We start from the raw sequence: 15,703 nt of genomic DNA on the forward strand, positions 1-15,703 counted from the left end.
GTAGAGTGAGTTGTAAAGATCAGTAAAACAAACTCTTTGCTTTAATGCATCTTGAATTATATATTTTAGACAGCAGAATGTGAAAAATGTACTAGTGTGTGAAGAATTCTGCAAGGCACTGTACTTAGAAATTTAGCTTAGTACAAAGGTACAGGCATGGACATGTCTGACGTCTGCTGCCATACTGTTTCTTGCTGGCCATCGAGAAATAAGGAAGAAAATGTACACTGCTTCTACTGCCTGGTCCTGCTGTAGTCCTTCCTGACCTCTGGTACCACCTGCAATGACACTGTCTGCTACCTCGCTCATACAATCTGCTATTTATGAAAGGAGGAGGTGGGGTGCCTTCAGTTTTCCACTGCTGCTATTTTAACAGTACAGATAGAGAGAACTATCTGTGTGTGTGTTTCTTTCTTGTAGCTTTTCTTGTATTGTAAATCGGCTGGATGTTCAGCCTTATCTTGCTATGAACCGCCTAGAATCTTTTACTGGTTTGGCGGTATACAAAAAATAAATTATTATTATTATTAAAGAGAGGAAGGCAGCAGGCAACAAACTGGTAGGTTTTTATAGAAGTCTAAGATTCTTAGCTATATCACTGTCATTGCTGTTCTCAGTTACACTGAATCCCTGCTTTTTTGTTAAGAGCAAATGCATGTGGCTATATCTTCATCATTTTGGAAATAAACTGAGCAATGGTGCATCTTATGCGTAACTTGTGCATTTTGCAAGAAGGGTGCCTACTAACAGATTAAATGACACCAGCAGTCTTCCACAGCATTTTTCAGTGAGATGTTTTGGGGGAAAAAAAAAAAAGAAAATGTTCTGCTAACAGAGGAAAGGAAGAAATTACATAATAATTAAGGAAACTCAGACCCTACCTCCGACAGCAAATATCCAGAAATGATGAACTCTGGTGAAGACAATCAAAGCCACAATCCTGGCCCCAAGCATCCCCAACCGCCATAGGAGCTGGCAGAGCAGGGCAGCCAAGGGCATGTGCAGGTGACCTGGTTTCATGAGACATGTGAAACGATTGTATGACACCAGAGACCAAGAAAGAGACAGCAGTGACAGCCCAGCACTCACAGCTGTAAAATAGAAAGCATGAAGATATCCCTGTAAAAAGATGCCAATCAAAAGAAGATGAAGGTTGTTTCAGAGAAACAGGCAAATCATTTTCAGGTGCCTCTCTAGTCAATAATCACTCTGTAAAATGATATCCACAGTCCTCTCTCTGCTCATTGCTAGAGGGTATCAGCCAAACCAAGGGCTAGATGCACTAAACAAGGGCGGTAAAACCGTGTGGGTTGCTGTGGGTTGATTATTTGGCCAATTCCAAAACAGAAATTGATGCTCAAACAAGTTTGAATGCAAATGATTTGCGCAGAGGTTCGCTGCAATCCCTGTCTGATCTCGTCCGATCAATCACTGTGAGAGCGCCTCTCACACATGCGCAGAATAGTCCAGTTGATACAGCGACATTGTACACATGCACCATAGGCATAGATTAATATAGTGCATGATATGCGTATGTCATTGCCGCACATCAAAGGCATTAGCTGCAAAACATTTTTGGTGCAAAGCGCTTTATAACGGCAAAGTAGAGATTTTTCTTCTTTCCTTCTTTTGGAGCTGTTAGAAGGAGCTTTTGGAAAGGAAAAGCGAACAGTCGGGTGGCGTTTACAGAACAGTTTTACATTGATTGTTTTGTGTTTTCTGGTTGCCATACAGCAAGTAGCAGCCAATGCAACACTGTGACGTCATTGAGGCCGTACAGAGGGGGCAGAGAGGTAGCAGCAGATTATGCAAATGCGGGGCATAAATGAGGGTGGTACTGTATAAAGTTCTGGCCTTCTTTTGTTGGTACCCATATTTTTGCTGCCGTCTCTTATATTTTACAGTTTATGCTGTTAATGGGCACGAATAACACATGTGCTCACAACGCACATATAACACACTTATATGTCTCTACTGCATTTTAAAAATGGTTTTTATGCTATAAATGTTATATATACTCTTAATTTCAGGGCTGAACAGTAGGTAACACACAGTTAAATCGGTTTAGCGATGATCATTAGACGTTCGGAGACTTTAGTGCATCTAGCCCCCAAGTCTGAAATCTGCTACCACATATTCACACCAGGAGTGACCATCAGGTAACATTCCATAATCTGAATCTTGACCTCATATCCCTCATGATGTGCAAGGCAGAAGGAACACAGCTCAGGGTTTTTTTTGGCTAGGATGGTCCTATAGTACTGAGACTATACTTTGTCCCAGCATTGAAACTATATATGCATGTGTTTGTACAGCTTTTTGTTTGGTATCTAAGAGGGACAAAAAAAAGCAAATAGTGATGCTAACCACTAAAATAAAACAATTGTGGCTACAGTAGCAGTCTACTTTGGATGACGATTCCAGCTGGAGCCACCAACGCACAGGCACAGGATAAATATGGACTAGTGAGGCTTCCAGGGTAGAGAATGACACAGGGACAAATTTTTCCCTGTCTCCGTGGGAACTAATTTTCCCATCCTATCTCACAAAGTTCCTTTCCTGTCCCATTCCTACAAACTCTGTCCTCATCTGCACAAGCCTCAAACACTTTAAAATCATAAGTGTTTGAGGCTTGTGCGGTTAAGGCAGAGCTTACAGGAATGGGACAGGGACAGTGACAAAACTTGTGGGGACGGGATGGAGAAACTGAGTTCCTACAGGGACGGGGAAAAGCCCACCAAAAAAACATGCCCCCGAGGCCTGTAGTGGCTGAGAAGCTTGAACCGTCCCAGCCACTAAAGCAGGCAGCAGCAGTAAGGGAGTCCCCAGCAGCATCGGAGGTAAGGGAAACCTTATTTCCCTGACCGTTGGTGGCTGGAGGCTTACCCGCTGTCAGCTGCTGGTGTGCGAGGCACTCGCAAAGGGAATCCCTGGATGCCGGCACCTGAAGCCAATGAGGATTCCCCTTTGTGGTGGACCTGTACACCATAAGCATAGGCCAGCCACATCAACCTCGCGTCTAGAGCACAATGAGCAATTTTTCTCTTTAAAAGTGCTCATTGTGCAATATGCGACCTAGCTAAGGGAAAAAGTGCTGGTTAGCAATAAAAAGCAATAACAATGAATTGAATTTATTTCTGTTAGAACAAACTCCACTGGCTCTCTAAGCCAGTGTTCTTCAACCGCTGGTCCTTGGACCGGTGCCAGTCCACAGAAATTTCCTGCCGGTCCACAGGGCCGGCACGTGCATTGGGCCCCAGACAGTGCTCTTCAGACACTGGTCCATGGTGTGATTGATACAGCATTGTCTTCGGGCCGGCTCCTTTTTCTTCAATGCTACAGTACACAAAGCCGTGGGCAGAGGATCCTATGCGCATCCTGTGCCTGAACTGGAAGCCTTCTCTCTGACGTCACAACGTCAGAGGGAAGGCTTCCAGATGAGGTGTGAGATGCGCGAGGAGCCACTGTCCATGGCTTTGTGCACTGCAGCACTGAGGAAACGGGAGCCGGCCCGAAGACAACGCTGTATCAATCGCACCGTGGACCAGTGGCTGAAGAGCACTGTCTGGGGCCCAATGCACGTGCCGGCCCTGTGGACTGGCAGGAAATTTCTGTGGACTGGCACCGGTCCACGGACCAGCGGTTGAAGAACACTGGCTTAGAGAGCCAGTGGAGTTTGTTCTAACAGAAATAAATTCAGTTCATTGTTATTGCTTTTTATTGTTAACCGGCACTTTTTCCCATATGCCTTGCCGGTATCAGTGGCAAGGCTTATAGCTGAGGCACCGCTAGAAAATTGGGGGGAGGTGGAGGAAATGGGGGGGAAGGACTCAACTCATGATCTGTCGAGTCTGACACCCCCGAGGTCGGATGGAACCCTGAAAGGGTCCCCCCCAAGCTCAATCCAGCACCAAACAGGGACAAGAAGGCCATTAAATAACTTCCAACAGGCCTACACTAACCCAGGGAAGACTGGCACAGCTTACCACACATGCTGGATACTAGAGGGAAGCACAGCTATTAGTATTACAGCCAAAGTTTTGTCTCTGTCTCCACCTGCTGGTCAAGGTGAGCTATTACTTATCAGTGAACTGTACCGGTCTGGAGAGATGCTAAAGAATGTTTATTTACCTGGAAAAGCATCTGACTGCTCTGCTGCAAGGTAAATGTATGTCTGCAGCAACAGGTGGGGCAGTGCTTGAAGAAGAGCTTCCAGGAGTCGCAGCACTGCCAGGTCTCCCTGCTTCAAGACCAGATCTCCATTGGTGGGAGGTCCTTTTCCTCTAGCTCCACACAGTATATCCCAGTGCCTGGACAAAGAAAGAGACTTCTTCAGTGCAATATGGCAGTAGTGGGGTAACCATACAAACTTCTGATACCATGCAGACTTCTATCTAACACATTGAATATGATAGTGCAAAATGTTTCCTCTATCAGCCAACATACCCGCTTTTCAACTTACTGCCCCAAAATCTGGAAAATTGTGGTCTGGAAACTGATGTCATGTACCTGCTTAATTCTCCATTTCTTGTTATTCTTAATCATCACCTACTTTGAGCAAGCCAACAGCTTGCTCACAACCTTGAAATGGTCATATAGGGCATCAGCCACATAATCCACTTCAGTGATCAAAAATGGAAGAACTTTATCCACAATAGAGTTAGGATTGTGATAGGCTCTGGTAACAAAAGATGCCACCGCGCTCGCTTTCAAACCATAGGCTGTGGAATCGAAAAACCATTTGAGCACAAATCTATTCTGTGGTCTTGAGAGTCCTTCAACCTTAGCATAAGCTGAAACTGTGGACGACTTCTTAGACTTAAGCACAACACAGCAGAATAACCTTTGTGTCCAATGCTGCACGCTCAAGAGCCATGCATAAGAGCAAATAAACTTGGGTCCTCCATGAAGACCAGACCCTTCATAAGCAGGTCTGGATGGGCGCTCAGCCACAGGCTGCAACCCTTACAAAGATGCATCAGATCTGCATACCACAGTCTGCGAGGCCAATCTGGAGCCACTAGAATGATGCAGTCTGACTAAACCACGATCCGCTGAATGACTCGGCCTATCATGGGCCAGGGAGGAAAGACAAAGAGGAGAAGCTCCTGAGGCCACGGCTGCACTAGAGTGTTGAGACCCTAACTTCCGGGCTAGGATCTTCAACTGAAGAAACAATCTGTTTTTTTGTTCTTTGCCATGGCCATGAAGTCTAAGCAGGACTTTATACAGTACTTGTATTGCTGGCTATCTAGCAATGACTGAAGTATTGCAAAGGAACAAGTTACATATCATATTGCTGGCTTTGTAACAGTTATGGAGAAGGATTGACGGGTCTATACAAGTCTGCCAATTGAGGATTTTTAACCAGCTTTAACAAGATCACTGCGAGAGCTCTACATAAAGATGGGGGTATGGACCCTGTAGCTATAAGAGAATTAAACACAGTAGTTAAATTAGTTAAACAGTAGTTAAACAATTCTATAAACGGCACCTAGCATACATATGGAGAAGGAGGGTGTTCAAGAAAAAGGAGTGGCAAAGTAGAAAGCACGATGCTTAGCAAACTGAAGCTGTGCTGATTTGGGTTTGAGAACCATGCGATGATCATTTACAGAACGGAGAAACTAGGCAGGATAGTATGGTATGGTAAGGGCTGCCAGATAGTGGGGAAGGCCTATCTATCCTATGGGCACTGAATGTAAGTGAGAGAAGCTTAAATATTACATGCTGTGCAATAGGAAGCTAATGATGGCTTTGAAATAGTAAGGAAACATGATCAAAACTCCGGGCATGACATAATAACCTAAAAGCTGTATTCTGGATAGACTGAAATATTTTTAGGTTGGCACATGAGCTATGTTCCCTCTAAGCCAGTGGTCTCAAACACGCGGCTGTGGGCTGCATGCGGCCCCCCCGGGACTATTTTGCGGCCTGCAATCTGTCTTCGACTAAAGCAGGGGTTTCCAATCTACTTCCCTTCCAACTGCCCTCCCCCAAGCCATCGCAATCGGGGAACAGGCCAGCGCCTGAGGTCTTACTTCTCCCTGCCCTCCCCCAAGCCACTACCATCGGGGATCAGGCCGCCACCGCTGCAATTGGGGAACAGGCCGCACCGAGGTCTTAACTCTCCCTGTTTATCTTCCCCAGCTCGGAGCTGACCAATTCTCGCCACTCAACGTCAATTCTAACGTCGGGGAGGAAGTTCCGGGCCAGCCAATCGCTGCCTGGCTGGCCCGGAAGTCCCTCCCTGACGTTAGAATTGATGTCGGGTGGCGAGAATTGGTCGGCCCCGCGCTGGGGAAGATAAGCAGGGAGAGTTAAGACCTCGGCGCGGCCTGTTCCCCGATTGCGGTGGTGGCGGCCTGTTCCCCGATGGTAGTGGCTTAGGGGAGAGCAGGGAGAAGTAAAGAAAGAAAGGGGGGACAGGGAGACAGAAAGAAAGAAGGGAGACGGGACACAGACAGAAAGGGGCATGGAGAGAGAAAGACAGAAAGAAGGGGGCAGGATGAAAGAAATAAAAAGTTGGGGGAGGGAAGGAGACAGATGCCAGACCAGGGGAAAGAAAGAAAGGAAGGAGGGAGAGAAAGGAAAGAAAGAGATGTCAGATCATGGAAATAGGGACAGAAGAAGAGAGAGAAAGAAGGGAAGGTAAGACATGGAAACGTAGATTTTGAAAAGAGAGCAGTTAGTGCCAAAGATGGATGCAAGGCGGAAAGTGAAGATGGAGAGAAAACCAGTCAAAGGACAAGAAGACCCTGGAAACATAGTTAAATGCACAGAAAAATAAAGTCACCAGACAACAAAGGTAGGGAAAATGATTTTATTTTCAATATAGTGATTGAAATGTGTCAGTTTTGAGAAAGGAAAGATATTAAACTTTAAATGTGAGGGCTGCAGAAAAAATAGGGTACTTGGAGGGCCGCAGAAAAAATAGTTAATGACAATTTTGCACAAAGTAAAACTCTTTATAGTTTAGAAATCTTTCCTTAACTGTTAAAGGAAAGATTTATAAACTATAAAGAGTTTTACCTCATGCAAAGTTGTCATTTCTTTAATAAGACATTAACTATTTTTTTCTGCGGCCCTCCAAGTACTACAAATCCAAAATGTGGCCCCACTAAGGGTTCGAGTTTGAGACCACTGCTCTAAGCTGCGCACATGAGCAATCGCTCATAAATTCTATGAGCGTCATTCACATATTATACATGATTGCTCACAAAAATATCTGCAAATCTGGAAAATTGTTCACAGGAAAAAAAAAAGATTTTGAACTTGTCGCTCACATAAGAAAAAATATGCCTGCACCCAGCCAATCCTTAGAGGGAGCATTGCACATGAGTAGCCTAAATATACTATATTACAGTAATCTAATCTAGTAACCAATAGAGAGAGACTAAGTGAGTGAAAAGTGTCATAATCAAAATATTGACTAAATGATTGTAATTGTTTAAGAACAAGGAAATTGGTCTTACATAGGCTGGATATCTGCAGCATAAAGATGAGTTGGGAGTCAAGGACTATTCCTAAATAGCAGGAGTGTACAGGTGTAATTGAATTCCCTAGAAGATTTAGTGTTATGGTAAGGGTGGGGAGACCTCCAGTGAATCAGCAGGCTACTGTTTTATGCTTATTCAAAACTAATTTGTATTCATAGAGCCAATCAGAAACTAAGCAAAGGCAATCTTGGAGGAGACCAATCTTAGGGTTAAAAGGGTTCGTAGGGAAGAGTAGCAGAATATCTTCTGCGTAGAAGTGAACTGATAGCAGTAGTTTGAATAAAGGTGGCAAGGATAATAATAAATGGATTAAAAAGAAGAGGTGATAGAACTGATCCCTGTGGAATCCCGCAAGTCAGAAGGCAAGGGGAGGCAGTAGATGAAGTAGCGATTACATTATAGAACGATCGGAGAAGAAAGAAGAGAACCAGGCAAGAACAGAGCCAGTCAGGCAAAGTGATGAGATGCGTTAGTAGCAAAGAATGGTTGATTAAGCTACAGGCTGCGGAGAAATTGGATGAAATGGCAAGAATAATACTATGGTTGTCTAAATGAGAGTAGATTTCACTGAGTAGTGTTGCAAGAATTGTTTCAATACTAAAATGAGCTTTGAAACCCAACTGTCTAGGGAGAAGGACAAGAGATTTTTCAGAGAAAGAGGTCAACTGGGTATAAACTATTTCTCCAGTATTTTTTCTACTGGTCTGTAATGACCCAGGATTTGAGGGTCGAATAAGGGTTTTTCTTTAGTTTAGTGTGAAGTATTGCACATTTACAGGGAGCTGGTATCTGTCCAGATGATAGGCTATTATTTAGTAATAGTAGGATCTTTGGAAGTAATTGTAATTCAGAAAAGTTAGAAAGGGGTTTACAGAGCAGTAGATGCCTCATAAGTATGACGCATTTCAGACATTATTTTTGAAAAGGACTGAAGGGTCTGCAATTGGAACGAACTCCATGTGGATAAACCAAATCAGGGTGGTGACTGCTGCAACGAAAAGCACAACAAAGAGACAAGAGAGATGTCTATACCAACCATTGGTCACATTTATTCAAAAAACCATATAAGAAATCTAAAAGTCCTAAGTCTTTAAAAAGACCATATAAGGTCCCAGATGAATGGAATCCCAGGATCCGGGTTTCGGCAAACAAACTTGCCTTCCTCAGGGGACAACGTTTGAAGTCTTCTATTCCTGTTTCATGGTAGTCCTATTAATAAGTTTTAGGTTGAAGAAGCCTTCACAAGAGACTGAAAGAACTGATTTGCATTCTTATTTGCATATACATAGTAACATAGTAACATAGTAGATGACGGCAGATAAAGACCCGAATGGTCCATCCAGTCTGCCCAACCTGATTCAATTTAAAAAATTTTTTTTTTTTTTTCTTCTTAGCTATTTCTGGGCGAGAATCCAAAGCTTTACCCGGTACTGTGCTTGGGTTCCAACTGCCGAAATCTCTGTTAAGACTTACTCCAGCCCATCTACACCCTCCCAGCCATTGAAGCCCTCCCCTGCCCATCCTCCTCCAAACGGCCATACACAGACACAGACCGTACAAGTCTGCCCAGTAACTGGCCTAGTTCAATCTTTAATATTATTTTCTGATTCTAAATCTTCTGTGTTCATCCCACGCTTCTTTGAACTCAGTCACAGTTTTACTCTCCACCACCTCTCCCGGGAGCGCATTCCAGGCATCCACCACCCTCTCCGTAAAGTAGAATTTCCTAACATTGCCCCTGAATCTACCACCCCTCAACCTCAAATTATGTCCTCTGGTTTTACCATTTTCCTTTCTCTGGAAAAGATTTTGTTCTACGTTAATACCCTTTAAGTATTTGAACGTCTGAATCATATCTCCCCTGTCTCTCCTTTCCTCTAGGGTATACATATTCAGGGCTTCCAGTCTCTCCTCATATGTCTTCTGGTGCAAGCCTCCTATCATTTTCGTCGCCCTCCTCTGGACCGCCTCAAGTCTTCTTACGTCTTTCGCCAGATACGGTCTCCAAAACTGAACACAATACTCCAAGTGGGGCCTCACCAATGACCTGTACAGGGGCATCAACACCTTCTTTCTTCTACTGACTACGCCTCTCTTTATACAGCCCAGAATCCTTCTGGCAGCAGCCACTGCCTTGTCACACTGTTTTTTCGCCTTTAGATCTTCGGACACTATCACCCCGAGGTCCCTCTCCCCGTCCGTGCATATCAGCTTCTCTCCTCCCAGCATATACGGTTCCTTCCTATTATTAATCCCCAAATGCATTACTCTGCATTTCTTTGCATTGAATTTTAGTTGCCAGGCATTAGACCATTCCTCTAACTTTTGCAGATCCTTTTTCATATTTTCCACTCCCTCTTCGGTGTCTACTCTGTTACAAATCTTGGTATCATCTGCAAAAAGGCACACTTTTCCTTCTAACCCTTCAGCAATGTCACTTACATACATATTGAACAGGATTGGCCCCAGCACCGAACCCTGAGGGACTCCACTAGTCACCTTTCCTTCCTTCGAGCGACTTCCATTAACCACCACCCTCTGGCGTCTGTCCGACAGCCAGTTTCTGACCCAGTTCACCACTTTGGGTCCTAACTTTAGCCCTTCAAGTTTGTTCAACAGCCTCCTATGAGGAACTGTATCAAAGGCTTTGCTGAAATCCAAATAAATTACATCTAGCATATGTCCTCGATCCAGCTCTCTGGTCACCCAATCAAAAAATTCAATCAGGTTCGTTTGGCACGATTTACCTTTTGTAAAGCCATGTTGCCTCGGATCCTGTAACCCATTAGATTCAAGGAAATACACTATCCTTTCTTTCAGCAACACTTCCATTATTTTTCCAACAACTGAAGTGAGGCTCACCGGCCTGTAGTTTCCTGCTTCATCCCTGTGACCACTTTTATGAATAGGGACCACATCCGCTCTCCTCCAATCCCCAGGAATCACTCCCGTCTCCAGAGATTTGTTGAACAAGTCTTTAATAGGACTCGCCAGAACCTCTCTGAGTTCCCTTAGTATCCTGGGATGGATCCCGTCTGGTCCCATCGCTTTGTCCACCTTCAGTTTTTCAAGTTGCTCATAAACACCCTCCTCCGTGAACGGCGCAGAATCTACTCCATTTTCTCGTGTAACTTTGCCGGACAATCTCGGTCCTTCTCCAGGATTTTCTTCTGTGAACACAGAACAGAAGTATTTGTTTAGCACATTTGCTTTCTCCTCATCACTCTCCACATATTTGTTCCCAGCATCTTTTAGCCTAGCAATTCCATTTTTTATCTTCCTCCTTTCACTAATATATCTGAAAAAATTTTTATCTCCCTTTTTTACATTTTTAGCCATTTGTTCTTCCGCCTGTGCCTTCGCCAAACGTATCTCTCTCTTGGCTTCTTTCAGTTTCACCCTGTAGTCCTTTCTGCTCTCCTCTTCTTGGGTTTTTTTATATTTCATGAACGCCAACTCTTTTGCCTTTATTTTCTCAGCCACTAGGTTGGAGAACCATATCGGCTTCCTTTTTCTTTTGTTTTTATTGATTTTCTTCACATAAAGGTCCGTAGCCATTTTTATCGCTCCTTTCAGCTTAGACCACTGTCTTTCCACTTCTCTTATGTCCTCCCATCCTAACAGCTCTTTCTTCAGGTACTTTCCCATTGCATTAAAGTCCGTACGTTTGAAATCTAGGACTTTAAGTATCGTGCGGCCGCTCTCCACTTTAGCCGTTATATCAAACCAAACCGTTTGATGATCGCTACTACCCAGGTGAGCACCCACTCGAACATTAGAGATACTCTCTCCATTTGTGAGGACCAGATCCAATATCGCTTTTTCCCTTGTGGGTTCCGTCACCATTTGTCTGAGCAGAGCCTCTTGAAAGGCATCCACAATCTCCCTACTTCTTTCCGATTCCGCAGACGGAACATTCCAGTCCGCATCCGGCAGGTTGAAATCTCCCAACAGCAGAACCTCCTCTTTCCTTTTGGATATCCACAATCAGATCCTTATCAATTTGCTGTGATTGAGTCGGAGGTCTGTAGACTACACCCACGTAGATAGAAGTTCCATCTTCTCTTTTCAGAGCAATCCATATCGCTTCTTCCTCTCCCCAGGTCCCTTGCATTTCGGTCGCTTGGATATTGATCTTTACATAGAGAGCTACTCCTCCACCTTTATGACCATCTCTGTCCTTCCTAAAAAGATTATATCCCGGTATGTTTGCATCCCATCCATGTGATTCACTGAACCATGTCTCTGTGATAGCAACAATATCTAGATCTGCCTCTAATATCAGGGCTTGCAGATCATGAACTTTGTTGCTTAGACTGCGAGCATTTGTGGTCATCGCTTTCCAGCTATTTTTCAGCGATAATCTCCTTCTTCGTATGGATTTTTGTGTCGTTTCACTTTCCGTTGCAATACTAAGAAATGAGTTGCTGATATTGCTTATGTTGCAGCCTTTACTACTATCACATCTTTTCTTTTGCCGGGGGTGGCCTTTATAATTGTCCTTCGTACATACACCACCCCCACCTTCTAGTTTAAATGCCTGGAAAAATATTGTCTAAATTTCTCTGCAAGGTTTCTTTTTCCTGCTGTAGTAATATGTAGCCCATCAGTGCAATATAGCTTCTTGTCCTTCCATGTATTTCCCCATCCTCCTATGTACCTGAAGCCTTCTTGATGACACCAGGCTCTGAGCCATCTATTAAAGTCCTCTGTGTTTTTCACTCTTTGCTCTCCTTTTCCATATGCAGGCAGTATTTCAGAAAAAGCTAAAGTCTTTACAAAAGGTTTCACGCCCTCACCAAGCTCCCGAAAAGCTTTCTGTGCTGCAAGTGTGGAGTTGTTGGCCAGGTCATTTGTTCCCAGATGGATAACAACATCAGTGTTAAAATCCTTAGTTTCTTCCTTAACTATAGTCAGTATTTGCCTGGAACTCCTGGTAGCTGAGGATCCTGGAAGACATTTCACTATTTTGGACTCCTCGCCCTGTGTTCCAAGGTTAATGCCTCTGATGATGGAATCCCCCAACAGTAATAGTTTTCTGTTTTTGGCTTTTTTATTTGTACTTAGGGTGCTCTTGTTCTCTTGAGTTTCCTTCATTGGTTCCAGTCCCACCTCCCTTCTGTTTTCCTGAGTATCGCAGTGCACTAGTGGAGCGAAGGAATTCTGTAGAGGTAATATTAGTGAAGGTGGATGTTTCTGTGTTACATGTCGCAGTCTTCCTGAGCCTACTGTGACCCATTTATTCCTGGGCTGTTTTATTCTTTGAGGTAGAGGTGGTAAGTTGGTATGATTTTGTGGAGTGATGGAAGCTGCTTTAATTGTATTCAATTCCTGTTTAAGTTTGCAGAGCTCCTCCTTAATACTGGCAAGTTGAAGACAGATGGGGCAAGCCTTAAGCCTCCAAATAGTATGTCTTGGAATTAAAGCACCACAGTGATTGCATAGAATAAAGGTCATCTTGATTGGTTGTGAAGTCCTGATTATATGGGTCTCTATATATGAATAGTGGTCCCTGGGGTTGGTGGGACTATAAGTAAGACTACTAGTAAGGCAGAAATATAGGCTCTATACCACCTAAAACACAGTATTTTAAACAAAACTGCAGGAAGAAGAAATAAGATTTAACAGAGGAAAGAGAAGGATTTTTTTGTGCTTTTTTATATTTTTTTTTTAGTAAGAAACAGGGAGGAGAAGAGAAATTAAGCAGATATAATGCTGAAAACCAGTGAAAAGAGCAGAATATGAAATGGTAACTTAGCTTTTAGAAGTTCACAGTGCAGCCTTGTTATTTTTATATACTGCCTAACCAGTAGTTCATAGAGGTTTACACAATAGGTGCTCAGTATACAATATAATAATAACATCATACATAATAAATTCTAAGTAACTAATACAAGCATTAAAACTAATGAATAAAAAAAACACAATATAAACTGAAATAAATATAGATAAAAAGATTAAAATACATTATAACTACGTGATAATATGAAAATCAGTAATGTATATTATATTGTTTAAATAAGTGGGTTTTAAGATCTTTTCGAAACTGATAGTAAGTAAGAAATGGAGAAACGAGAAGATTCAAACATGAATTCATTAATCCTGCTTGAACAGGGAACAGAATTACCTTTGGAAGTAGAGAGGAGACTTTGGAAGAGTGGAGTGTGAACCAAAGAAATGTGGGAAATTTCCTTGCACAGGGCTTTATGGTCCAAGGACATCTGGACGGACTGAGAGTGACCTCACCCTGAGGGTAAAGAAAGGCTACTCATAGGACTCTCACTGCACACAGAACATACCTGAATTTTTGGAGACAAAGACTCCTTAGGTAATCCTCAAGGGGATGAATGCTGGCCTTTGGGCCTAACCCTTGCTTGTGATTACCAGCCAGAGAACTGGGGGGACCATAGGTGGTCCAGACCTCATCCTATGGGTAGGTAGTGTAGTGGCTTGGAGACTTGGCCTATGCCCATGCCCACAGGTAGGCAGTGAATTCTTACTGCTGGCCACTTGGAAACAATTCTTATGTTCTTGTTGCTTCTTCCTCTTCTAAAAGGGTATGAGAAATAGGCTAATATTGAACTTTTGGTGAGTCTGCCCTTTTCACCCTGAAAGGGAAGACACTTTTCCATAAGGACCTAAAGGATAGAAAGACCCCCCCCCCCCAAGACACATCTTACACCCCCTGACGGGACTTGCTGGGGAAAGACTTCATGACTGAAGGCTGGTCCTGTGGATTGTCCTATGGATATAGAACTCTTTTAATCTGTTAACAAGCACACAAATCTATATGTCTATATTGTAGAATTACCCCAATGTCATTTCTTTACATCAGTTCAATTTGCAGCTATTCCCAACCCAGTCCTCAGGGCACACCTAGTCCCTTAGGATTCTCGGGATATCCACAATGAATATTCATGAGTTGGATTTGATCATGCCACCCCTCTCCTCCGCAAATCACATTGGCTACCTATTACTCATCGTCTCTCCTATAAAATACTCCTCCTCACTTTTAAAACAAAAAACTCTAACCAACCGGCATTTATAGTTAAACTTTTGATCCCTTATTCATCATCCAGGACCCTCTGATCAAAGAATCAAAATTTATTCTCCATACCATCAATACGGGAACTATTTTACGATACTACTTGCAAATCCATCTTTTCTGTTACCGCCCCCTCTCTGTGGAATGCTCTTCCATTAGACTTTCGATTAGAGAACTCGCTTGAAAAATTTAAAGCCAAACTTAAAACCTTCCTCTTTAAAGATGCCTTTATTCTTTAGTATTAGCTTCAACCTCTTAATTCCTTGATTCATGTGAAGCTTTGAAACATCTAATACTTCTTTTGAAATCATTCCCTTCCTAATGTTTTTGCCACTCCCCATTTACCGTCCTTTTTTATTAATTTTACTTCGATATATTTTAAACAACCTTTCCCTCCCCTACTTTCTTTCCGTCTCATGTATGTTAATCCGAATTTGTCTAGTATTTTTAATATTTGATAAAATATTGCTTTTATTTACTTATTTTAATTGTCCCTTACAATCTTTTTATATTGTATACTGTCTAGACATTTGTTTTGATAGAATGTATATCAAAAATAAAGAAACTTGAAGGCAAGGGAGGAAGTGTATGCAAGTCTATCTCATGCACAACCCTTGTGGATGTCCTGAAAACCCAATGGTTGGTTTATAGTATGTAGTAGTTGCCATATAGCAGTTGCACAAAGTTGTTTGTTTTAACCAATCACAGTGTTGCACTGCTTCTGCCTTAGAGGAATGGATGACTAAAGTCCTACAAAATCAAGAGCAGTTCCACTGAAAGACATGTTGGTATCTCTTACCGCTTTTGGATCCCCAGCTGTAGAAGATGGACTATAGTCAGAGACCAAAATTCTTTGTGCCCATCGGTCCGAAACCAAATGAAACTCAGGCCCTGAACCAGACAGGCAGGCAGGAGAAGGGCGAGGGTCCACTGGCCCCACATGTGTTGTCCCAACTGAAAATAGTGGACTATTAAGCCAATCTCTGCAAAATAAGGGACAAGCCCATTTAAAACACAAGAACGCATATCAAGAGCTCCATTAGTTCCAAATATTTTAAAAGCTCTGTCAAATAGAAAACCTTACTGTAGATGACATCATATTAAACTATCAACACAGCAAAAAGCTAACACATGCAGTACATTTTTCTTCAGTTCTGAG

General features: G+C 42.9%; 1 protein-coding gene across 1 annotated transcript in view; it reads right to left on the reverse strand.

Annotated features, from left to right (window-relative positions):
- The window catches only part of XKR5 (XK related 5), a 28,195-nt gene that overhangs the window by 11,293 nt on the left and 1,199 nt on the right, over nt 1-15,703 (reverse strand). Inside the window, exons 2-4 of the mRNA XM_033937570.1 lie at nt 15,344-15,527; nt 4,132-4,310; nt 882-1,091 (exon numbers count right to left, since the gene is read on the reverse strand). Of these exons, the coding sequence (XP_033793461.1) occupies nt 882-1,091; nt 4,132-4,310; nt 15,344-15,527 (573 nt within the window). The remainder of the gene's footprint in view (nt 1-881; nt 1,092-4,131; nt 4,311-15,343; nt 15,528-15,703) is intronic.

Source organism: Geotrypetes seraphini, chromosome 3 (assembly GCF_902459505.1).
Source record: "Geotrypetes seraphini chromosome 3, aGeoSer1.1, whole genome shotgun sequence".
NCBI lineage: Eukaryota > Metazoa > Chordata > Amphibia > Gymnophiona > Dermophiidae > Geotrypetes > Geotrypetes seraphini.